Raw genomic sequence first — 26,898 nt, 5'->3', positions numbered from 1 at the left:
TTTACAAGAATTATACAAGGTGTCATGTTCATCAGTCATGTTTAAGCCTTTTCTGAGTCTGTTAAAAACAATGACAGTAGCTTTATTTCATATTGGATTTTCAAACTGTATTTCATGAACTATCAATGTTATCAGATTAACTATCAGATGCTCTCGTACTGTCCCTAACATGGGATTCACACAATTGAAAAATATTTAAAATGACCGATGCAGTAGGGGATTTTTTAATGAACCGTTATGCCAGCATTTGTTTTCAACTTTAGGTGAAAAAACAACTGGTCTAAATTGTTTAGTGGTCAAATCGCCACACAGCTTATTAAATGTGAGAAACTACCGGTGGTAAAATTTGTCATTTGTGAAGCCTAGAAATTGATTGCAAAATTCGAAGCAAAGATCAACAGTTGAATATAAGATCTGGTATTTAATCAGGCAGTTGTTCTGAAGATTTATATTTGTGAACCTGGAGAAATTTACACTCAAGGTGGTTAACAGCTGCAAACAGAGTTTCACAATTGTATTTGAGACTTAAAAATAGTGGAGCTCAAAATCTTAGTTTCTTTTCTTTTAAAATCATATGTCTTTGTATGGTTTAAATTCAAAAAAAAGTAACATTTCTCAAATGGAGCAAAACATGTATTTGAAGTAAGAAAATCACCAAGATTCACGCCCTATGATGAAATGAATGCTGAAATTAATAGACCTAGTAATTAAGAGAATTTTTTTTTTTTCATCCAGATTACTTTTTTTTGAAAATGATTGTAGAAAAACAGGTTCACATCAGAGAAATTAGTTTTAGAAGAAAGGGAAGAAACCTAGTTTTTCAAAGAAAGTTTATCAGAAGTTTTCAACCTCCCAAAATTAATTTCCTTGTTACCAACTACTCTGAAGTAGTTGAACGGATCATATTTTTTTTTGTGGTAGCATGCTTTAATATAGTCAATGTATTTACTGAAGCCCCGGTAGCAGGCTATTTCAGTATGATGTCAGACATATTATCTAAACTAACATTTATACTTATGTTTTTTAACCTTATATAAATGTATCTCATTGTAGCAAGCTCTTTAGCCTTGTGCTTATAGTGTGTGTGTGTGTGTGCGTGTGTGTGTGTGTGTGTGTGTGTGTGTGTGTGTGTGTGTGTGTGTGTGTTTGTGTGTGATCTAATTTTCATTTATTTATATTAATTTTAATAATTTACATAAATAATTTTTTAGAAGTGCAACCAAGGTGTAAACATAATCTTGCAGCCAACCTTCAACCACTGTCACATTGTCATAATGTTGCTTCTTTTTCACTTTTCTATAAATACTATAATTACCCCTCCTTTAAAGAGCTAGCTTATCTTGTGCTATCTACTAAAATTCATTCTCCTGTTACTTATCATATAATTAAGTCTCATTCTTTTACTGTGAATGTTCCTAAGTGCTCCTAAAATTCTTGTCGGTCATAGTTGAGCGTCAAAATTGTAAATAAGTTGAGGTCAAAATTGTATGTGATTGAAAAAAAATCATAGTTTAAAAAAATGTGGTTTGACAAATATTGAGGATATAATTTGGAAAATGCATATACTAAAATTTCATAAAATCATTTAAATTTTAAAAAAGCACTAACATCAGTTACATTGTTTACATTATGCTAGTTTACTTTGCTTGAAGAATATTTAATATTAATAATTACATATGATGTAAAATTTATCTTGAAATTAAAATAAAGTAAAATTCAGCTTGAAGAATATTTGATAATTACATATGATGTAAAATAAAGAAACAATTATAAACAGTAATATTTTTGCTTCTCTTATTTAGATTACTTTCATTTTTCTTTTATGTAATTTTTTAAAGCTGATAAATTACAAATTATCTTTGATAATTTTATCAATTAAAAAATTAATGAATTTTAAAAATATTTGAAATGAAAAAAATATATAAAAAAATGTATATAAATAATTAGTATGTTTTTACATTTATTATCAGAGTTTATTTTGGCTCAAAATGAGGATGACACCAAATCATTTAGGATTGTAGCTAGAATTTATGAATATCTTAATAGTCACTTTGGCGTTAATTTGCATGAGTTCAATCAAAGAATGAAAAATGCTGGTCTTGTGAAAGCTGCTTTAGCAGATAAAGTAATTTTGTTTTTAAATTTTTTAATTTTCTGTTGGTTCATTTATAAATTGCTAAATTTTTAATTTTCTTCTACAAAATTAAAAAAGATTCTGTAAAAAATGTTTTATGATAAGATAATAGAATCTTTTTATTGATTTTAATTTTTTATGTTAATAATGAGTACTTTATTTATTATGAGTTAATGCAGATTTTTACAATAAAAACTAAATCTTTTTTCTTTTTTTTTTTTCTTTTTTTGTTTCACTAATTTACTCTAAACAAGGCGGCAAACAATTGTACTAAATAGAATTTAGTACAATTTGGAACTAATTATTAGCGTAAAGTAGGAGGCTCAGTAGGGTGTTGCTGTTTATCAATATTGATTGAGCAGCAACACTGCCTTGTTAGCAGTAAACAAGTAGCAATTTCCAGAGTTCTTAAAAGTTGTACCATAGATGCCATTACTTAGCAGGCAATAAAGATTTAGTTTTGTACTTGTTGAATAATTTAGAAAGTGTTGAAGAAAGTTGTGAAGAATACCTTTGTAAGACTTTGTCAAGACCGCTGTACATTTCTCTCTCCTACACAATCTGTTGAGTTTATGAGAGAAATTTCTTGAGTAACAGAAACCAGAGAGATTTTTATCTCTCACAATTGATAACCCTGTTTTTCGGGTAAGACCAGATTTATATTAAACCAGAGAGATTTGGATTTCTTACAATTGATTACCTGGTTTCTCGGGTAAGATCAAATTCAAAGCTGGAATGTTAGATTTGCCTTTGTTAACAACACTGTCAAAGATATTCCTAAAGTTTCCAGTACCTAACTTCTTAAATAAAGCATGAGATTTAGTAAACTAAGAATAATGGAGCTTACCATTTCAGCACCTTTCTGCTAAAATTTCTTGCAATAATAAAAAAGGTAAGAGAATAGACACAAATCAAGGAGTTTAGGTAAGTGATTAGGGCTGTTTAATTAACGAGTCAAATAAGGGGATTGATACACAAGTATATGGTCAGGCTAAACATTCAATTATTGTTGTCTTAGCGACTCAAAGGATGATACCTATCATTACTGAAACTTGAAGATAAAACAATTTAAATAGGTCTCACAAAGAGCAAGTAAGTCTGATGAAGTTGACCAAAGGTAAAAGATAGATTGAAAAATGGGTAATGATGATGTTTACCCTTAAAGTCTTTTTTTCCTAGGTATTTTACAAAAATAGTACTTGAAGGTTAATTATATTTCTACAAGATTTTTATTTCTGTTTATTTATATATATATATATATATATATATATATATATATATATATATATATTTATATATATATATATATATATATATATATATTTTATATATATATATATATATATATATATATATATATATATATTTTTATATATATATATATATATATATATATTTTATATATATATATATATATATATATATATATATATATATATATATATATATATATATATATATATATATATATATGTATATACACACACACAGATATAAATATATATATATATATATATATATAGAGAGAGAGAGAGAGAGAGAGAGAGAGAGAGATAGAGAGAGAGAGAGAGAGAGAGAGAGAGAAAGAGAGAGAGAGAGAGAGATAGATAGATAGATAGATAGATAGATAGATATAGATAGATATAGCCCCAATCACTTACCTATACTCCTTGATTTGTGTCTTTTCTCTTACCTTTTTTATTATTTCAGCAAGCTTATCTAGAAGGTTGCTTTAAAAGATATTGGCTAAGGATCTGACCCATTAGTTACAAAAGAATGGAGTAGAGGAAGGCCATTGTATAAAACTACTTTGATAAAAGACATTCCAAATGCTTATTTTCAAATGCTATATTAAAAATTTTGAAAACCAAACTATTTTAAATTTTAAAATCCTTTAAACTCAAGATAGGAATTTAAAAACTCTTTTTTAAAAACTAGCATGATAGTCTTTTTTTTTCAGAACATTTTTGGTATAAAATAAAAAAGCTCAATTTGCTTTAAAATTTTGCTCCTAATTGTTTAACTGTGTGCCAAAACTTTTAAAAAACAGACTAAGTATTTACCTTTAGTTTTTTTATTTGAATCTGCATGTTGTTTAAGTTGGGGAAAATCAAATTAAAATTTTATTTAAAACCTTTAACATTTTTACTCATGTTGCTATTTAAACTGCTGAGCCCTTCCACAACAAACTGAGCCCTTCCCTTGTTACAACAAACATATTGTTCCACCATGACCAAGTTATTTTTCAAAAAAGACTTAAGAAACAATATATAAAAAGTATATCAGCTTTGTATATACTTAAAAAGTATTTTTATTTTTTATTATTAAAGTTTTTAGTTAAATAAGTTCCCAAGTTTAATTTCTAAATAATATAATTTTTTTATTTGCTTTCTTAAATTTGAAAAATAAAGGTTTATTGCTCTGATTTTCTTTTAATATAAAAATAATTGCAAATCTTTTAAAGCTACATGGATGCAAATATCATTTACGCGCTATTCTTGTTGAGCATATTCAACTTCACCATGAAATGAGAGTTTTATATCGAGTCTCTTCATTGTACACATTAACTGATCAAATTATTGTTCACGATCTTGTAAAAATGAGCACAAGTGCTTACACGGAGGTAGGTCATATTTATCTTGCTTTTTTGTTGAACAATTCTTAAAAAGTTGTTCAAAAATTTTTTTTATTTTGATTTAACAATTTTTTTTTTTTTTAAATTTATTAAACTTTTATTTACATAGGTTCGTATTGATGCACAAAAAATACTTTCGCAACAATTGAACATATTTGATTACAGCGCCAGATCAATTTTGCCCCTACTGCTTGCAAATTTAAAAGAAGATCCAAGTATCTCTCATGAAAAGTTAAAAGGAACATTGTATTTATTTTTAAACAGTAACTTGCTCAATTTAATAACACATTATTTTGAGGTTTTGGATTATTCATGGCCTGTTTTTGTTCAAGCCAATCATTCAGAAAAGTTATCTATTGTTACATTAATTCATAACTTATGTTCTAAAATATCATTAAAGTATGATACACTTGGTATTAAAAGACAGGTAAAATTAAAAAAAAAAAATTTTTTTATATTTTCTTATCTTGTGCTTTTTTTTCAGCATATTCTTGCTATAAGAAATATGTTTCTCATTGTTTATGTTTTCTTTCTTCACTTTAATGTTTTTGTCATTGAAAACAATAAATCAGTTTTAGGGCTAAATGGTTTAAAAGTTGTGTATTTTCTTACATTTTTGTAAGAGTGACGTTTCATTTTTGTCATATATGTCATATTATGAAATTTGCAGATGACAGAAAACTGTGAAAAGGCTGCATATGATATTTTAAAATCAGATAAACCAACTCCATCATCGTTATTAAATAATGAACAAAAGGAGAGTCAAAATCCTGTTCCGATTGAGTCGCTTAAAATGATTGCAAAAATTAAAGTTGAAGAATCAAATCAACAACGTCTTAAGTAACTTTTATATTTTGTTAAAATATTTTTAGTAGGCTTACAATATATAATAAGCTATATATATATATATATATATATATATATATATATATATATATATATATATATATATATATATATATAAATGGATTTTTTTTTATCAGTTTTTTATATTTAATAAAATAATAAAAAGATTTTTATTATTTTATTTTTTTATTATTTTTTTTTATTATTTTAAGTTGATTAAAAGCTTTTATTTTAACAGGTTTTATTACAGTCTTCATGATCAGTTGGTTGACTTGTGTAATTCAAAAAGTTTGTAAGATTTGTTATGAATTATTAAAATTTTTAATGTTTTTTTATGTTTTTAAACTGGTGAGGCTACTCCCCAGATTTTTCCAGGATCCAAGGAACTACTGCAGTCAAGAAAACTTGTTTATTTTATTTTTTTAATTTTTGTACAAACCTCTCAATTCTATGATACAAGCATAATCCTATCATCCTATGGTTCTAAAAAAACCTTGACAAATAAGTTGAGCACTGTCAGATATATGCAGTACTACCAGATTGGGTTTGAACTCTGCATCTCTAGATTATTGAAACAAGTACCATTACTCCATGATTATTTTACATTTTAAAATAAAAATAACTTCAAAATTAAATATATTCTTTTCAGCTTCAAATTTTACCACAATAATCATTTTAGGAATAGTTATTTTTAACGATAGACACCAACTTCAAGTTAAGCCAAGTTGTCTATCAACACTAAACATCACAAGAATAACATAACAAAATTAACAAATAGCTTAACATGTGTTAGAGAATGTTAGAGTTATTGGGGGTATAATTCATAAATATAGACTGGAATTTCAAAATTAGTTATTAAGGGTTATCAAGTTATCCAGAGTTTTAATTGTACATATCTTAACTACTAACAGCACACACATAGAAACACCTGCATAAACATTTACAAAATATAAATCCATATAGCCTTATATGACACATATTAACACATAATAAATAACACACATTACCACATCAAATGACAGATAAAAATAGTAATTAAAACTATTATCATAAATGTAACATTTAAAACACAACATTATTTGTGCAATATTTGTTTAATGACATACCTTAAAATGCATGTTTATCAAATTTAAAAAACAAATTATCAAATGACTTGGTTCTGGAACGTGCTACAAAAAATTTGGTTGTGTGAAAATCAAGGCTTTTTAAAATTATCCTCAACTTTATCAAATTTTATAACTTTTTGTATACTAAGTTTTATTTAAAAAAAAAAAAAAACATTTGAAGTTAAACATATTTAGAGATTACCTACCAGTGTAAAGTAGGTAAAATTAACAATTGTTTAAAAAAGACGTCAGAAACTGCAAGCTAATAAACAAAATTTTAATGAGAAAGATTTTTTTTTTTAAATCTTTTTTAAAATTTACAAAAACATTCAAAATAGTCTATTTCAATAAACCTATGGTATAGGCGCACGCTCCTGTGGGCCCCTTATTCAATTTTCTAATTGCCAAAAAGGCTTCATACAGTAAATCTAAAAATAAAAGTAACATAAAATTCTAAAGTTTTATTTTTATATTAACCTATAAAAACTACAAATCACTTATTTACTTTAACAAATGTTGTTCCTATTACTCTTGGAGCAGCACTTGTTGATGTTGTTAAAACAGCTACACTGGCTTTGAGAAATGTTTAATTAAATGTGTTATCTGATTAAAAATTGCGCATTTTATGATTACATTAACTTTATGTTTCATCATAATAGTACACCACTTGGCTGGCAAGGACAATATTCTTGTACTCAACAAAGCCAATTCACATTTTAGCAAAGTATACCATCTGGCTAGCAAGAACAACACTCTTGCTGTAAATTAAGTCAACTCACAACACTTTGAAACCACAGAAGCAAAACAACTCACAACACTTTGAAACCAGTTATCAATTATAAACACATAACATTGTAACACATAGCACACATAGAAACACTTTATATATAACAGATATTGACACATTCATGCAATATGAACACTTACGAAATATAAACCCATATAACCTTAATGCATTTAAACACACATAATAAATGATACACATTACCCAATCATGACACATAAAACTACTCAAATATATAAATTAAGAAAAAAACATATGTTAGGAACATTTACAAATACAGCCTCATTTGCGTAAAGCTTTAATTAAGCAGTCTAAAATAATTCTATTTTTTCGCTTTTTGCACTGTCATCATTAAAGGCTTTTTAAACATTAGGAATATTAATTGAATTGATAAAAGAAAATAGCTGTTTCATGCCAAACCTTCAGTCTATGTAATGTCACTTGCTTATAGAAAAAGGCTGAGATAGTCGATGTAGAAGCACTCCCTTGTAGCAGCAGGCTAAAAGATAGTTGATGTAGTAGCACTCTCTTGTAGCAGCAGGCTATAAGATAGTCGATGTCTACTTAAAAATATACTCCACCATGTTTTATAAAAATGCAAAAATAGAATTATTTTAGACTGCTTAACTGTAGCTTTACCCTTTTTTTGTGTAATATTTGTTCAAAGATATACCTGGTAATGTTTATCAACTTTAAAAAACAAAGTTTTTTAAAATCTATCAGAAACTCTGTAACAACTGGGTTTATAGTAACAACAACTGGCTTTTTAGTAACAACAACAGGCTTTTTAGTAACACCAACTGGTTTCCAGTAACACCAACTGGTTTCCAGTAACAAAATTTGTTTTGTTTAAATATTTATTAAAAATGTGGTGTTTAATAATAATAGGTACATTTGTAAATACGACTTTTTTTTTTGGTAGCATTTATTAAATGACATACCTTGTAATGAATGATCATCAGTTTTAAAGAATAAGCTATTAAATGATCTTGTTCTTGAACATGCGATGTAAAGTTGACTGTGTGAGAAGCGAGGGTTTATAAGATAAATACCAACTTTATCAAAGTTTGAACTTTATCAAAAGTTTGACCTTTTGAAAAGAGCATCATCCTCAGTTCTTAAAAATAAAAAACACCAAATAATATACTTTAAATACAATGGAAAAAGGACTTGAATTGTGTTATTATTAAAATGAATTAAATTTCCTGATTTTATAAGTTACTTTAAAATTTGAAAAATAGCATAAGGTTTAGCTATTACTACAGACTTGATTGCATCAAGTTATTATTTATAATATAAGGGCTTTGATCTCATAACTGATTAAGCAGGTATTAACAGACTATAAAAAAGACTTCACTTGACACCATTTGACTGGCAAGGACAACACTCTTGCTGTAAACTAAGTCAAGTCACAACACTTTGAAACCACAGAATCAACATAATAACCACTTGCAAACTATAAACACATAACATTATAACAGATCACAAATATAGAATCACTTCATATATAAAAGATGTAACATGCTTATAAACTATAAACCCATATAGCGATAATACACATAAACATAATAAATAACACATAAAAATAATTAAATGTATAAATTAAGATAAATATATAAAATAGAAATATTTATAAATACAACCTTATTTTTGTAATATTTGTTCTTTGATATACCTTGTAATGAATGTTTATCAACTTTAAAAAACAAATGATCAAAGGACCTGGTTTTTTATATTATAAAAACAAAAAGATTTTCTGTAATTTATGTAATTTCACATAATGTATTTAACAATCTTGTTCTTGAACATCTAACATAGAGTTGACCCTATGAGATGCAAGGGTTTTGAAGATAAACACCACCTTTATCAAGAGTTCGACCTTTATCAAGAGTTTTACTTACGAAAAGAGCATCGTTTTCAAGTTCTTAAAAATATAAATTTAAAAGTTACTATACTAATTTAAAAATAACATAAGGTTTATCTATTACTACAGAAGTTATCAATTTATTATCTAATATAAAATTTTTAGATCTTATTACTGATTAAGCAGATTATAATAAAGATAATAAAGATTTAAGAATACCTTTTTTTGCGTGGTCAAAAATATAAAGAGAAATATTAAAAGGCCAAGCGTGCTAAACCTTTGTTTAAATAGTCAGTGTTAAACGTGCACGAATGTGTAACAGCAGCAGCCTAAAATTAAGCATTATAAGCGATTAATGTATTCATATAGAATTTTTTAATGAATATGTTATTAATTCAGACTATTTGTTAACTTATACAACTGTTATATTATAACTTATAGTTATGTTATAGTTATATTATAACTTACACATGTATTAATTATAACATAATTATATTCAAAGGCATTGGCGAGGTGTTGAATACTGCATAAAGTTTTTGCTTCTCCTAAGATTTGAAAGTGTGGAAATTCCAATTAAAACAGCAAGTCTATTTGTTAATTTACTTGTCAGTGATTCGCTTGTTATAAGACAAGTGAGTTTTATTAATTTAGTTTTTTTTTTTTAATTTTTCATTTGATTTGCATTTTAAGTTAAGACTTTAAACTGTTAATGTATATGTTATATATTACAGAATCATTTTTATGCGTTTTATTTTGTGTATGTATTTTTTTTTTTTTTTTTTTTGTTCTATGTTTTTATTTCAATTTCTTAGTCTCTTATGAACTTTATTCAGTTGTAGATTTTATTTTTTTTATTTTTTACATCATAATATTAATATAATGTTATTGCTATTAAAAAATTTACTTGATAATTATTAATAATTATAAAAGTAAATTATTATTAATAATCAAGTAAATTTTTTTTTAAATATAATTATAAGTTGATATAGTGTTTTTTACCTACAGTTAGAGTGCTTGATGTTCTTAAAAACAAAACAATAATAAATTAGTAAAAACACTAATTTAAATTTTTTCTACAGTCTATTTCACTATTTGTAGGTTTATCAGGAAGAATGTCTAAATATCAAAAAATTCAAATTATAGAAAACAATTTTCACAGGAAGTTTGGAATTGTTATAATTAATTTTATCAAAATTAATTATAACAATTCCAACCAGGAAGTTACATTTATTTATTTGTGTATGTATCTGGGTATTTATTTATTTAGGATGCTTTGAAAGGAGTTAACTCTATTTTATATCAACAAAAGCCTAAATTTGAAAAGGTTGTGTTAGACTATAAAAAGTATGGATTTTCTTCAAGTCCAAGTGAATTATTAAGTTTACAACCTGGCGATAATCGACTGGATAATGAGTGGTTACAGTTTAAATGGATATTTGAACCCAAAAGTCAAGAAGACCTTGAAAAGTGTCATTACGTTGATAAAACACACTGGAGTTACCAAACATGGCCTGTAGAACTTAAGATATATTCACCTACTTGTTTAGTTGAAAGGACTTACAATGAATCTAATCCATATCACATGTTATTTAAAAAATTTTTTTCTGATGAAGAATTAACTAATAGTTTTTTTAAGTTTGTGTCATTGGAAGTTAAAAAAGGAGAAGATTCGTTTTATGTACACCATTTTCAACATTTTAAGTTGTTATGCCAGAACTTTGGATCTACTTTGCTTGTGGAATTTAAAAAAAGGATTGAAGAATTTCTAAGCAAAAATATTGAGAGCAAACACAGGTGTGCTGCTGAGATGATCTCTGGAATTATTCGAGGTTGTAGAAATTGGAAGTATGACGACCTTGAATCATTTTGGAGTTTTGTTTGTCTTCAATTAAAAGCTGTTTTCTCAACAAACATTATGCCGGAACTTTTAACAGATTGGTCAACAGCACTTGCTCATTCGACGGTAGTTGATTATGATATTTTTTTAATGCTGTTAAATACAATATAGAATCAATTTATTATAATATATTGTATTATAATTGTATATATGTGTATACATTTACTTTTATATACTATTTACATTGACTCTGCCTTATTAAATTTTGTTCAGACAAGATTGTTTAGTTAGAAAAAATAAAGAAAATAAAAAATAATAAAGATTTCTATGGAAAAAAATTATTTTTTGTTACAATTAGGAGTCTCGTGATCCAAATCGTTTACATCATTTGTTTCGAATGTTACTTGAAAATCCTATTAGTTCTGTTGGTGGTTCATTTGGGGATTCTAGTCGTTTATTCATTCTTATACGCACTATTGTACAGCAAGAATGGAGAATGGCAGATGTATATCACGATCTCTTAGAGTATTTAAAACCCCATTTTAGCCACTACTTTAAAAATGTTCGAGATAGAATTGGAAGGTAATATTACTTTTAAACGTTTGAGAATTGGAAGGTAATATTACTTTTAAATGTTTGAGAATTGGAAGGTAATATTACTTTTAAATGTTTGAGAATTGGAAGGTAATTCCAATTCTCAAACATTATTTTTAAAAACTTTAATTCTTTTCGTCTGTTTTCTTGTTAATTTTTTTTAACTTGTTGTTATTAACAAAGTTATAAACATTGTCAAAATATTTTTGTTTAGTGTACTATCTCACTTGTTTATGTTTGACTTAAAATATGGTGGTTACACTAAAACCAAGTCACCACATATTGATCAGTTCATTGATTTTGTTTTACCTGACTTAGTTCATCTGAAATTAGAAATATTAAACGAGTCGAGTGTTTCTTATAAAGATCATGTTGTCATAGATAATAGTAAAACAAACCATTGTAACCATGAAATTCCTGTCAGAAGTGAAGAGAGTAAGAGCAGGGATAGACTCGCTAAGACCGGTATGTATTATGTAGAGGATAAATTAGAAATTGTTATTTTTTTGTGAAGTTGGTATAACTTAATAGCAATTTGATTAAGAAAGTTAAAGTTACTCTAGTTTAGTTACTTTTTTGTTACTTCATTAATTAGGTTAATTACAGTTTTAAAAAAAATGTAAGTTGTGTTTTTTGGTTTCATTTTATTTGTCATTTCAGTTTTTTCATTTTTTGTCAAAAAAATTTATGCGATTAGATTTTTAATATATTTTGAAGATTTTATGCAATTAGATTTTTAATTTTTGAAGAACTAAAAAAATAGTAAAACTACTAGCATTTGCTTTTATGTTTTTTTTTAATAAATAAATAAGAAAGTAAATCATTTAATTCCATAATGGTGGATATAAAAAAGTAACAAATCCATGATAGTCAAGTTTTTTGTGTATTATTAGAATTAACTTGTTCAACCTTGCAATCCATTTTTCTCAATATCTGATTCTGGTTTCTAGTTGGTATATATTAGCAGTCCATCCATCTATGTACTTTTCTTTTTTTTGAATACCATCAAAATACTTTATTGGTAAAATGTATAAATTTAAATTGGATATATGTATTTTAGCACCAGATGTTTTCTTATGTGTGTTGCCATCTGTGACTAATTTAGCATAGTATAATGAGGTTAAGTTAGACTAAAATACATAGTTACCATTGCTGTAATGTTCTGCTTAGTTAACACTTAGTTAGATACGCTTCTTGGTTGATATTCCAAATAGTTAAACATCAATTTTATCTTTTGAAGAAAAAATCATCTTTTATGTGGATCATTAGCATAAATATTAAAACTATTTATTATATATATATATATATATATATATATATATATATATATATATATATATATATATATATATACACACACACAGTACTGTGAATAAGTTTTAGACCACTTACATTTTATCAAAAAAATCCCGGAGAATTCTTTTCAAATATTTAAGTTTGTAGTTCTAAATTATAAACTTATTAAAACACATGTATTTCACACAAAATATGGAACAATTACAAACTTTTTAATGTCAAACTTCATAAAAAACTCTTAATATTTACTATGTCCTCCTTTTGCCTCAATCCCAGCCGATATTCGTCGCGTAATAGATTCATACAAATTAGTTATAAAATCCTGGGGTATGCTGTTGCATTCTCTTTGAAGTACTTCAAAACATTCTTCAGCATTTAGGGGAGTATGTTCGACCTTCTTTCTGTCCAGGTAATCCCAAATATGCTCAATTAAATTCAAAACTGGACTCTGGGGAGGCCAGGTCATCAATTCCAGTACTTCTTCCTCTGCCATTTCATTTAAATAATTTTTTGCCACTCTGGAACAATGTTTTGGGTCATTGTCCTGCTGCAGAATACAGTTATGACCTATTAGTCTCATTCCGGATGATACAGCATGGTGCCTTAGGATATCCACATAACGTTCCCCAATGAGTCGCCCCCTATTTTGATCAAATCGCTTACTCCAGATGAAGATAAACAGCCCCAAACTTGTAAAGAGCCTCCTCTGTGTTTAATAGTAGAGTTTAAACACTCGAGCTGATAGGCTTCTCCAATTCTTCTTCAAACATATTGGCGTTCTTTCGTTCCAAAGATTTCGAATTTGGACTCATCGGTGTACAGAACCCGAATAAACAGATCCTGGGCCCAATCTTTGGGTTGTTTTACATATTTAAGTCGTTTTTCTTTATTACCACACCGTAATAATGGTTTTTGAATTGCAACACACCCTCTTAATCCCGATTTAAGTAGGTGCCGTCGAATAAAAGAAAAGCTGACATTTTTCCCAGTTGCTGTGTTAATGTCTTTTGCCTGCTCAGTTGATGCTTCTTTTATATTTCTTAAAGATAGGGTTTTTAAATATTTATTGTCATCTTTTGTTAGCTTAGGAGGTCTAAAACTTTTCTTTATATCTTCAAGGGAGCCAGTTTCTTTGATTTCTGACAGGGTTCTTCGAATATCCTGTTTTGGATGTAGTTGTTATGACAGATCGTTTTAATAAATAAACAAACAAATCCCTCATGTTTCCTCATCAATTTTTCTTTATTTATTCAAAATAATATATTCTTTCAACTTTTCTTATATCTTATTAAACTTAAGTACACTTTAAAAAAATTACATAGGAAAAAAATTGTAAATATGTCTAATTATACAAGTGGTCTGAAATATATATATATATATATATATATATATATATATATATATATATATATATATATATATATATATATATATATATATATATATATATATATATATATATATATTAGGGTGGCCCTAAAAACAATTTTTTTGAAAAAAATCTGCTCCCACCCTTTAAATGTGTTCTATATAATACAAAAACACTAGGTTTAAAATTTTGTTGAATAAAAAATATTTTTAGAGGTCCCCCAAAACCCTTTAATACTTAACGGGTCCCTAATATTTAAAAAAAAAAAAGTTTCTCTAAAATAGGTCAACCTGGTACTCTAATGAAGCGAAATTATATAAAAATTTCAAAAATAACATTCATTTTGAAATAATAAAGGTATTTTAGGTTTTAATACGTAAAAATCTTGTTTTTTAGCAAAAAATGAAATAAGTGAATTTTTCATGATAATTGTGATAAATAAGTTTAAACTTCAAATTTATTTTTCAAAATGAATAATATTTTTGAAATTTTTATATAATTGCGCTTCATTTGAGTACCAGGTTGACCTATTTTTGAGAAACTTTTTTTTTGAAAATATTAGGGACCCGTTAAATATTAAAGGGTCTTGGGGGACCTCTATAAATATGTTTTTTTCAAAAAAAATTTAAACCTAGTGTTTTCGTATTATATAGAACACATTTAAAGGGTGGGAGCAGATTTTTTTCAAAAAAATTGTTTTTAGGGCCACCCTAATATATATATATATATATATATTGTAACTATTTTTTTTATACCTGATGATGTTTGTTTTTCTGATTCACTTCAAACAAGGCTGCAAGTAGCCACTATTAAGTTGGGAGTTACTAGAAAACAAAGAATATAGTTAAAGTGCAAGGAAACTGTTGACATAAAACTTGAAAAGTTGTAGGTTGTATGTCAGGGGTAATTCCAAATCAAATCACACAAAGTTTAAAAAATTTTAAACTATGGGTCTCATATTTTCTTCAATTTTTTTTTACTGTTATATCTTACAAAGAAAAGTTCCCACAAAAAATTTTGACCCAAAATGTTTCAATTTTAATATTGACCTAGTTTCCTAAAATGACTTAGTTTTCAAAACATTTTGAAATAGCATTTTTCCTTAATAAAATGTGAAATATGAAAATATAAAAATAACTATTTTTTGATGCTGAATTCAATAAATTCACTTAAAATGCTAAAATATGAACATGCTTAAAAGTTAATAAAACAACTAGTTTATGACTCAATTTTTGGACCCAATATTTTAAAACACCCCTGTTCAAATTTTTTATTTTGTTTTTGCCTTTAGTATTTTTAGTTATAATCTTACATGTCATCAAAAAGCTAACTGGAAAAACAACAGTAGCATGTAAATCTAAAATTTCAAAAATGTATTACCTTTTTCAAGAAACTACTAAAAAATATTTGGAAATGCAGTAAAGATAATTAATTGTAATTTAAAAAGTTACTGAATGGTTTTTTTACAGTATTGAAGGCATAAGTTATTTTGAATGTATTTGTAATAATTCACAATATTTTTCCCATTTTATATTTCTTTCATCTCTGCTTCTTCAAATATTAACTTTCTACCAGAACTAGAGCAAGCTTATGGAACAGATAATTTTTAAATGTGTTTAGATTGGGAATAAAACAGTAGAATTTGGTTTCGGACCAAAAATCTAACTGGAAAAACAACATTTAGAACTATAATTTCAAAGATATATTTCGAATTCAAAGATTTTTATCACTTTAATAAATGATGAAAAAAAATTTGCTAATAGAATTCTGATCAAGTAAAGTTAAATTTGGTTTATTAAGACTCTTTAAAGTCTTGCATAATGATAAAAAATTACTGGTTTTAACTACTAAAAAACACATTCTGCTTTGTTTTTATATAAAAACTGACCAAGTGTGATACTGATATGTATTTGTTTATTAAATTTTGGCATTTATGTAGTTCATAAAAAGTTCAGTTATAGAATCACATTGATAAAATCAATAATTTTTAGATATTTTTGTCATAGTTACTATGTATTTGATACTGATATGTATTTGTTTATTAAACTTTGGCAACTATATAGTTCATAAAAAGTTCAGTTATAGAACCACATTATTTGGTAAAATTGTATTGGAATTATAAAAAATTGACAATTTGATATATATAAATAAAAATTAGCAATATCTACCAGTGCAAAACATTATGCTAAAGAAGAAATCTAAAAATGTTTGTACTATTTCTATATTAAAAACTTTTTTTACAGAAAAATTTAAGTAGGAAAGGTGAATTTGTTTATTTGTTTTATAAATTACTTTCTTTATATGGTTTGTACCAAGTAAATTATTTTATTAAGATGTTTTATATTGACTTAATGACATCTGAGGCATGCAAAGGCCAACAAGATGCTATAGGAATTTTAAACAATTAAGATTAAACAATCATATCTTTAAATTATCAAACAAAAAAACAGGAGATCAACATAGATCTCCAAAGTTTGTGTATATATATATCTTCTAAAAACTCATTCAAAACCATCTAAAATATACTCTCAGATAGAGAAAATGTGTTATGAAAAAAAAAGCATAAAAAAGATGGCTGGAAATTTTGATGAAAATAAAAACTTGATAAAAGAAAAAAGTTATCTAAAACTATTGTAGACAATAAAACTATTGTTCAACTTCTCATACTGGCACCACCAAGTTGGTCAATATTAGAAGTAAAAAATAACTTTGAGGTTACAGAATACCAGGCAAAGATCACTGGATAGATTTTAAACAAAAAAGGATTGTCAGCTATTTCTTCATTTTATAAAGATAAAATCTTACATAGATGTATAGAAGATTCTATTAATGTTTTCAGGTGATTAATGTTGAACTTTTGATGACCTGTAAGATTTACAAAAAATACTAAAAGCAAAAAAAAAAATTAGACGGGGTGTTTTGAGATTCTTCATATTTTAGCATTTTAAGTAAATTTATTGAATTCAGCGCCAAAAAAGCGTTTTGAATGTTTATTTTCATATTTTTGTCTTTGTTATTCCTTTTTTTTTTTTTTTTAAATATATTTTTTAAATGTCATGAAAACTTTTTTGATAAATAGGAATCATATGTCCACTAATAAAAGAAAAAAAAAGACAAATGGTTCAATGGACTGGGTAATTTGATGTGGAATTACCCTCAGATAAACATAAAGATAAGAGAGAGTTCTAAACAATTGAAGTGTTGGCAAAAAAACTAGACAAATATTTTAGAGCATGCAGAGACATACAGTAAAAAGACTTTGATGAGTCAAGCAAGAATGAGTTTTGATTAATGGAACTAGAGATAAAAGCTCCTTTGAGCAGCAGCCATGATAAGATTTGTAGAAAAGAGAAATAGATGCAACTTTATGACTTTATGAATTAATATTTGTTAATTTTATATTTACTTTATTATGAAATCATTTATGGCTGCTTTTTATTTATAATATATTTATAATAGCTGTAACCATGGTAACCAATGAGTGGTTGTTAGTGGTAGCCACTAAAGTTTTTTCAAGAACAAACATAAACTACTGGCTTATTTTTGTATTGCAAAAAGAAAATTAATTTTTCTATATTTAATTTTTTTTTTAGTTCTTGGTTTTTTATTTAATACTGCTTTTATGATGCAGCCGATGAATAAAGAAATTTTCAAGCTGATACCAGTGGTACTTTTGATAATTTAGTTTCAGTATTTTTGTATATATATATTTTTTTTATTAATAAGTATATGTATTTAAATGAATATTTTTACTTAATATTGTGATTTTGTGTATACATGTTTTATAGTACATGTAGTAAATATGTGTTTATGTGTTATGGTATATGCGGTAGTGGTGTAGTGGTAAAGCACTCGCTTCTTAAGCGAGAGGTTCCGAGTTCGATTCCCACCATGTTCCTGGTAGTACCGCACTTAACTTGTTTCTCCGCTAAGCGGCATTGTTTGTCAAGGTTTGTATTTCGGAGTTATAAAGTTGAGAGAGGGTTATAAGAGTTAAAGTTGAGAGAGGGTCATACTATTAAGTAGTTATAAAGTTGAGAGAGGGTTATACTATTAAGTAGCCTCCTTATCTGTAGTGGCCTTCTCGGCCTTGAGGAGGTGAATAATAAAACAAAAAAATATGTGTTTTTTATAATATATTTGTATTTTAGAATAGGTTTAAGTTTTTATATATAGAAAATCAATGAACATGTTTTTAAAATCAAATCAGTATATAATAAATATAAAAAATATTTAAGATAATACAGAAAATAACAGATATAAATGATACCAATTTAAGCCCTGTGTTGTGATTTGATGATTTATTTACATCTTATAAAATCTTAAATATCTTATGTTATAAAGGAGATATTCCAAAATCTATATCAAAATATTACTAATAAAAATTTAAAAAATCTCTTAAGATTTTTTGTTTAGCTTTTTAAGTTTGTTACAAATTGTTATAAAAGTTCCTTATCTATTGTTAAATAACTGTATATTTATATAAGCATACTTATATAAGTTAAGAAAATGTCTTATCTAATTTACTTTCATCAATTTGTACCAAACAAATAACACAGTAACAAACCCTAAGCTAAAAAGCTTACTATATAAGCTTCTATAACTCAAAGCTTTATTAACAACAATATACAGTTGCATTTAAAGGTAATTGGACTAACAGCTTTTTTTCAATATTTTTAAGATTTACTTATTAAACTTTAAATTTTAATTATAAGTTTATTAAGTAAATCTTTATAAGTAAATTTTATAAGAAATCTTTATAAGTTTTTTATCTCTCTCAAAAAATTTACTCTAGTATCTTCTGTTATAGATGGGTTCCATTCTACTATTTCTAAATGTTTTTCTAACTTTAACATTTGGATCAGACCTCCACGGTTTCTGATCTCCAACGTCGTTAGATCAAGTCTATTAGATCAAGTTCATTTGCTCTTTATACAAGAGATTTTTCATACAGTGGGCAACCTACTTAGCCCTTCGTTGAACTTGTTTAATTTTGAAGATCTCCTTCTAAATGTGATCTCCACGTAGGCATAGCCAATTCTCAATGTGGGAGGATATAAATGGTATATAGCCTTTTCCATATGTGCTTGTTTCTTGATTGAAATGCTTTAAAAGTCCAATTTTACTAATTGCTTTTGCTACTGTGATTTACATTTGCATGAGTTTTTAGGTCTTTGGATGTAATAAGTCAAAATGTTCTGTGCTTGTTTTGGACTAAAATTAAATCAAGTAAGCTAGATAATGCCATATTGGAGTTCTTATACATTGGTGTACTTACCATTTTTACTTGAGATTGTTTATTTTATCTAAAAAATCATTCTCCATGCTATTTATCCTTAAATGATTTGTATTTCAGAGAACCAGTTCAGATTTAGATAATTAAAATCTCCTGTTATAAGTAAGGAATTGCAATGTCAAATAAAGATTTTGCATATATGATCAATTAATTTATTTCGTTTGCAGCTTGTAAGTTGTTATTTGGCAGTCTATATATACACCCAATTAACATTAATATAGAGCCTATTTTACATTGAGACCATATTTGTTCTATATTAGTATTACATAATTGTTTTCTTGCTTCTTTATTGTCAATTTTGTATGCAGAAATATCATATCGGAGGTATATAGCTACTCTGTTATACAAATTAATGTTTAAAGCTTCATTGTACTCACGGCTTTGCTTAAGGAGACAATTAAACTCTAATTGTTTGGCTGGTGTTCAGTTTGGATGTATAAATTGTATTAAAAGAATATAGATGATTGCCTTTAAAATATTTAGGTGAACTAAATATATCTTTTGAAAGTAATATCACCCAACAAACAATCAGCAATTTTTATGTTAATAATATATGTTAATAATATTATGTTAATAATATTAATAATAATAATAATATATGTTAATAATATTAATAATATATATTAATAATATATGTTAATAATATTTATGTTACCTATAATGTATAAAATGTTATATACATTATATATAATTAGTAAATATAAAATGTTACATTCTGTTACAATGAATGTAACATTTAGCAAAATCATATACATTATGTTAAAGTGTTATATAATATGTAAATAATGCTAATACATGGTAGAAAAACAATTTGCCACAATGGTATAACTGAATGTGGCATTAAATCAAACAAGTTAATTATCATTAATTGGTATTTTTTCCAATTGTGTTTAATCAATTTAAACAAGTCCTGATAATTAACTGGCTTGCAACTACTGATTTTGCTCTCAATGTGCTCACAAAGATGTTTGATTGGTTTTATGTCTGGCAATTGTGATGGCCATTCCAAGACATGAACTTTTTATTAGGAAAAAAAATTGTGATTAGTTTAGATGTGCTTCACATCATTGTTATGTAGGAAGTTTTTAAAATTTTATTAGCAAAACTTGTTTTAAACAAATAGTATAATTTTAAATTTAGATAATTTATATTTATAGCACTAATATTAGTTTTGTTTTTTTAAAAAAAAAAGTATAAATTGAACTTTTAAAGTGTTTACTTATTTATCGTGTTATTTTTATTTGGTTATTGTATGTTTTATAAAAGGCTGTATGAGGCGTTGCGAACGAAAGGGGCACACCAACCATTTTTCGAAAATCCGTTTTCTTTAACCATTTTTTACTTTAGTCTGTCATCTACAATATAACACAAGATCAACATGTCAGTGGGCCTCTTTCTGACTGAAAATCCCTTGTTATTTACACGTGATAAAATCTGAAGAAACACACTTTGTAACGAGTAAAACGTTCGTCCGAAAGAGGCACAGCAACCAAAAAACCACCAACTACCACCGAGGGGGAGGGAGTGTAAACTCTTGTACCACATGGTAGGAAAAAGTGTAATTTCGCGCGCTTACTCAAAACTTGATTTTGGTTGGTGTGCCCCTTAGCAAATTTCAAATGCGATTTACTCAAAACTTGATATTGGTTGGTGTGCCTCTTTCGTTCGCAACGCCTCATATGTAAAGGCTTCTACATAAAAATTGCAAAAACCTAAACATAATGTTTATAGCTCAAGTTATTTGAAAGAACTTTTTTATATCATTTATTAACTACAAAAGTGCGTTAATCAGACCTTGATAAATTGTTTCTTCTGGAAAGTTTAATTAACATGAAACTTATTTTTCAACACAACTTGTGTTGGCGCTTGGGTATCACTTTAAAGCAACACATGCTCAATTTTTTAAATTGTATTGGTTCTCTGTTTATTTTAGTTTAAAAGTGAAGCTTCTGATAAAGCTTCCTAAAAGTGAAGCTTCTGATAGGGCTTTTAACAATGATATGTGCTTATGGAGGTAATTGTAATAAAATCCATTTACTTTCAATATTTTCTTACATATTTTTGCCTTTTTGCCTAGTTCTCTTGATGTTAATGAGTTGAGTTAAATTTCTAAATTAGGTTTTTTTTATCCAAATTTAGTTCTTGACTTTTAAATTGTTCAAAAATTATTTTTTCATGTTTAGATATGACTGTATAAAACAAAAAATATAGAAAAAAGATAAATGATCAAAGTTTTGAACATAAAAAATGGCTGATAATTATTTTATGAAAAAAACTTTGTTTTTATAGTTATACTGAAGCCTCATTTTATTTTATGATGTCTTACCAGTAGAAAAAAAATTAGTTAATTTTTTTAAAATTATTTAAAATTGATTTTCTTTTTTTTTGACCCTTAACTGTTGTCAAGTATTTATTTAAAAATGGGTTTTTTAAATTTGGTAGATTTGTTAAAAGTTATAAAAATTTTCTAACCCTAAGGGTTAACAAATTTTGTGATAATAATTAAATATCTATGTGCAGCAAAATCCACTTATTGAAATTTTTTTATGAAAATCATAAAACCTGGTTTATGATATGGGGAAATTGTATGGTATCTATTGATCTATGAAATCTATTAATTAGGTTACTTTGTATTTATATATTCATTTTATTTGTTAAAAACAGAATGGGAATTGTTTTCATGTCATAGTTTATTTTTTTTTTATCAAATGAAGCTGTAAAATGTTGAGCTGTTATTTCTATATAAAAAATCTTTTTAAATAAAACATCACATGTGGCATAAATTAAAGTCTTCTTTCCATTTTTTAGTACAAAATCTTAAAGTGTGCAGTATTTTAATTTTTATAGCGTTCACAACATTCATCAAAATATCTATTTTCGTATTGAAAAGTTTTTATTTTGCAAATATTTCTTAAAGAAAATATAGACAAAGTTCTCCCAATATTTACAGTTGTATCTATTTATATTACTTAATCATTATTTTCAATTATTTAAATAAAATATTAGTTACACTATTTGATTGTTTTCTTTCTACACAACTTTCTACACAACTTTTTAAAAAATTACTTTTTATATTTAAAAACTTTGATTCCCAATTTTAATTGCATTTTTAATTTATTTTAAGTTGATGGTACTTGAAGCTCGTGAAGATGACCAGGAAATGGTTCAGTTGTGTAAAAAGGTAAATCTTAGTCTTCGTGAACATGACCAGGAAATGTTTCAGTTGTGCAAAAAGATAAATCTTAGTCTTAGTTAAGATGACCAGGAAATGGTTCAGTTATTTTAAAAGGTGAATCTTAGTCTTAGTGAAGATGACTAGGAAATGGCTCAGTTGTGTAAAAAGGTGAATCTTAGTCTTAGTGAAGATGACCAGGAGATGGTTCAGTTGTGTAAAAAAGTGAATCTTAGTCTTAGTTTAGATGACCAGGAAATGATTTAGTTGTGTAAAAAAAGTGAATCTTTGTCTTAGTGAAGATGATTAGGAAATGGTTCAGTTGTGTAAAAAGGTGAATCTTAGTCTTGTTTTTGTATGTTTTTTTTTAATTGTGTTTTTTAAAACTGTTTTTTTTTTAATTGTAGGCATTCTCTACTCTTGCTACAAAACAACTTGATAATGATGTCATTGAGGTGGCTATCCCGCTCCTTAAAGAAGTAAGTTATTATTTAAAAGTTTATTAGAAATTTTTAGAATTATTAGAAGTGATTAATACTATTTGAAGTTTTGAAAAAATTAAATTTTAATTAAGTTTTCTGAAAAAAGATTACATTTTTAATTTGTTAAGTAAAAATGATAGAGCTAAAAATCATAATGTTCATTTCAAACACAGTTAGAAACATTTTTTTAGAAAGTTTTTGTTCAAAATTGATCAGAGTTTTGATTAATTTTGAACCACAATATTGTGTAGTATATGTTACAATTTGTTTTTTCATTTATCTTTAATCTTAATTGATATATAGCCTACATAATAATTGATATATATATAACATATACTAGACTACTGTGAGAGTATTGTTCAAGGAAAATAGTTCATATTATTTTTTGTTAAAGTGCTGTTTATCAATTTCACCACAAAGCTACAAGAAATTTGTGAGGATATAGATGATATTTTTACTAATTTTTCTGCCTATAAAAACTATTATTAAATAAAACAAATTCATGTTTTAAATAAAACAAGCTCATATGTTTTAAATAAAACAAGTTCATATGTTTTAAATAAAACAAGTTCATATGTTTTAAATAAAACAAGTTCATATGTTTTAAATATAACAAGTTCATATGTTTTAAATAAAACAAGTTCATATGTTTTAAATGAAACAAGTTCATATGTTTTAAATAAAGCAAGTTCATATGTTTTAAATTTCATTTGTTGTAGTCATAGGCATTATTTTTATTATTTTTAAATTTTTTTTAAGAATATGTTTAAAACATTTAAAGTTATGTCCTGGAAAACCAACTTAAAACAGTTAAAACTTATTAAATATGGTTATAAAAATTTTTTCTCTATCTCATGATTCTCTCTACATCATAATATAAAATTATTTATAAACTTTTGTATATATATAATTCTGACATATATAAAATTCGCAGAATGGTCACACACGAGCAGTGAACGCTTGAGGGAAGAAATGAAGTACATTAGAATAAAGGAGAATTATTTTTTAAACAAAGCATATTTTGACAGTTGTCAAGACAAAAATAAAGAATAATAGAGGAATATTTAAAATATAAATAAGACAGACAATGCACCTAAACAGTACTAACAATAATAAAAAATAAATTATTATATAAATACTAATATGAACTAAGATTAAAAAAAAATATATCACCCAACAAAAAATAAATAAAACAAAAAATACATTAAAAAACAAAAAGTATGCATACAACAATGAAAGACCTCAGAATGGAAAAAAAACATTAATGCCAATGTGTAAACATAATTTGTATAGTGATTAAGTAATAAACATCTCCTCAGAGTCGCGTCTATTATTACTGGCGTTTCGATGAGGATCAGCACTTATAACTAGTTTGTCCCGTCAGACAAACGCCATCATCGCCACTTATGCTTTACCCCGCGCCCACCCTAAAAAAATTTATTCATATAAACAAGTAGTTTATGTAATGTAACATGTAATAAAGTTTTGTTACAGTAAATAATTAACACCAAAATTTTGGTTAGAGAAACTTTGCCTCTAAGCTCTAAAAACACATTTGTACATAGAGAAACTTCATTTGACATCTACAGATGTTATAAGGGCATATGAAAGGTCGTTTAATAGACCTTCTGAGATTTTGATTGAAGTTGCTTCCCCTTCATCTAATGAGTTAAGTATTTGTGTAATCTTTCTAAAAATGTTTGTGTAATATTTGAAAGCTGCAATTCAATTTTTTTTTAAATTAGCTCCACCCAACCTGGCAGACAAATATTCAAAGGCAATATTTGTCTGACTAGGTTATTTTATACCAATATCGTTTTAAAGCATTTTTTTTTTTTTTTTTTTTTTCACAATTTATTCAATTAAAACAAATTTTTATCTCCTTAATTTTTATTTTTTAATCTACTTTATCTTGAATTTATCTCATTAAGTTCTTGATCAATAAAATATTCTAGATTTTATAGTCATAAATAATTTTTATGTAAATTTTTTTCTAAATATTTTTATGTGTTTAAAAATGTTTATTTAAAAAAATAGGTTTGTTCATTAAAATCTTGGAATGCTCGAAAAGCCGGACTAAACTACTTTAAGGTATTTTATAATTTTAGTCTTTAATTTTTTTTTTTTTTTTTTTTACTATTTTACTTTGTCCAATCTTTAAGTTTTTATAAATTATGTCAGATTAGAAGTATTTGAGTTATATTGCTTTGGAACTTTAGGCTGGCTAATATCTCTTAGAGATTCAGATTTGAATCGTTTTTTAAAATTGAAAATCTGTTTAAATCTGGTTGAGAAACAAAAGCTTTTAAAAAATCCAAATTTTTTTGATAAGCAAATTTTTATTTTTTTATTTCTTATTTTATTTTTCTTACCTGTTTTTCAATAAATTCATTCAAGTTTTTTTTTTGTAAACATGTTGTTCCAGTTATCATGCAAGATTTTAATTAGCTTGTCTTCTTGTTCTTTTTGTAACTTTAACAGTTGCTTGTTTCTGTCTCGTTAGCTCAGAGGTCTATAAAACATTGTCTATATGCTAGCCAAATTATTGGATTGCTTTTCCATCTCAATAGTTGATGCTGCTTCATTTATCTGTCGATTGTTACTCACAGTTATATCAAATGGTGCTCTCCCAATCGCTTTAAAAAGACTTTATTTCAAACCATATTTGTTGCAGTAGCCTGGGTTCTACAATGAGATTCTAATTACTTCTATAAGCTAATGGTCATTGAGGGTAAACTCAAAATCTTTTCAAATATTTTCACATTTATGCTGTAATTAAAAACATTTATAATTTTTTTTTTTTTTTTTTTTTTGTTGAGTTCAGAGATAATTGTTGAGCTTTTGAGGAAAAAAATTAGAATTGGTTTTTTCAAGTAATTTTCCTTCATCTGTTTAATCTATTTTGTTGTGCTTTCTTGAAGATGTTTCAGATGTTTCAAATCTCCTTTGCCTGCATTTATGATACTTGCAATTATTTTTTGAATTGTATTCCTTAAAGTATTAATCTAGCCTGCAATTTTAAAAACAAGAAATGTTGTCCTACATAATATAATTTTTAGACTTGTTGGGGAAATGATGTTAGACTCTGTTCTTTATTTTATCATTTTGTTAGATAAATGTTATTAAACTCTGTTCTAAATTTTATCATTTTTGAAAATTTGTTTGCTCTTATAATTTTTATTTCACTTTTCGATCAAACTCTGCTTTCTGTCGCTTTTTACATTTTGATTCAATTATCTTCTATAAAATAAAAACTCATTCTTAAGCTAAATGTGATTCTGCACGTGAATCAGTTTTCTTTGTTCTCATTGTGCTCATTTTAATGTTATTTTTGATCAAATTGTCAGTCTTTCTATCATTATTAATGATTTTTCACCATTATTGACAGAATCGGCTTGGAGCTTGCAGTGGTTGTGAATTTCAACTCCAATAAAACTTTTATTTACTGCAAACAATTATTGCAATACTGTGGACATTCTTAAA

At 26.1% G+C, this 26,898-nt stretch overlaps 1 protein-coding gene across 1 annotated transcript in view; it reads left to right on the top strand.

Moving 5' to 3' along the window:
• The window catches only part of LOC101234870 (proteasome activator complex subunit 4A), a 75,757-nt gene that overhangs the window by 44,427 nt on the left and 4,432 nt on the right, over positions 1-26,898 (top strand). Inside the window, exons 16-28 of the mRNA XM_065798937.1 lie at positions 1,971-2,125; positions 4,599-4,757; positions 4,879-5,196; positions 5,440-5,609; positions 5,854-5,907; positions 9,872-10,001; positions 10,637-11,332; positions 11,565-11,788; positions 12,015-12,265; positions 18,059-18,132; positions 22,886-22,942; positions 23,341-23,412; positions 25,453-25,506. Coding sequence (XP_065655009.1) covers positions 1,971-2,125; positions 4,599-4,757; positions 4,879-5,196; positions 5,440-5,609; positions 5,854-5,907; positions 9,872-10,001; positions 10,637-11,332; positions 11,565-11,788; positions 12,015-12,265; positions 18,059-18,132; positions 22,886-22,942; positions 23,341-23,412; positions 25,453-25,506 — 2,414 coding nt within the window. The remainder of the gene's footprint in view (positions 1-1,970; positions 2,126-4,598; positions 4,758-4,878; positions 5,197-5,439; positions 5,610-5,853; positions 5,908-9,871; positions 10,002-10,636; positions 11,333-11,564; positions 11,789-12,014; positions 12,266-18,058; positions 18,133-22,885; positions 22,943-23,340; positions 23,413-25,452; positions 25,507-26,898) is intronic.

Source organism: Hydra vulgaris, chromosome 06 (assembly GCF_038396675.1).
Source record: "Hydra vulgaris chromosome 06, alternate assembly HydraT2T_AEP".
Taxonomy (NCBI): Eukaryota; Metazoa; Cnidaria; class Hydrozoa; order Anthoathecata; family Hydridae; genus Hydra; species Hydra vulgaris.
Note: the sequence above shows the minus strand (reverse complement) of the source record. Positions and strands in the feature narration are given on the sequence as shown.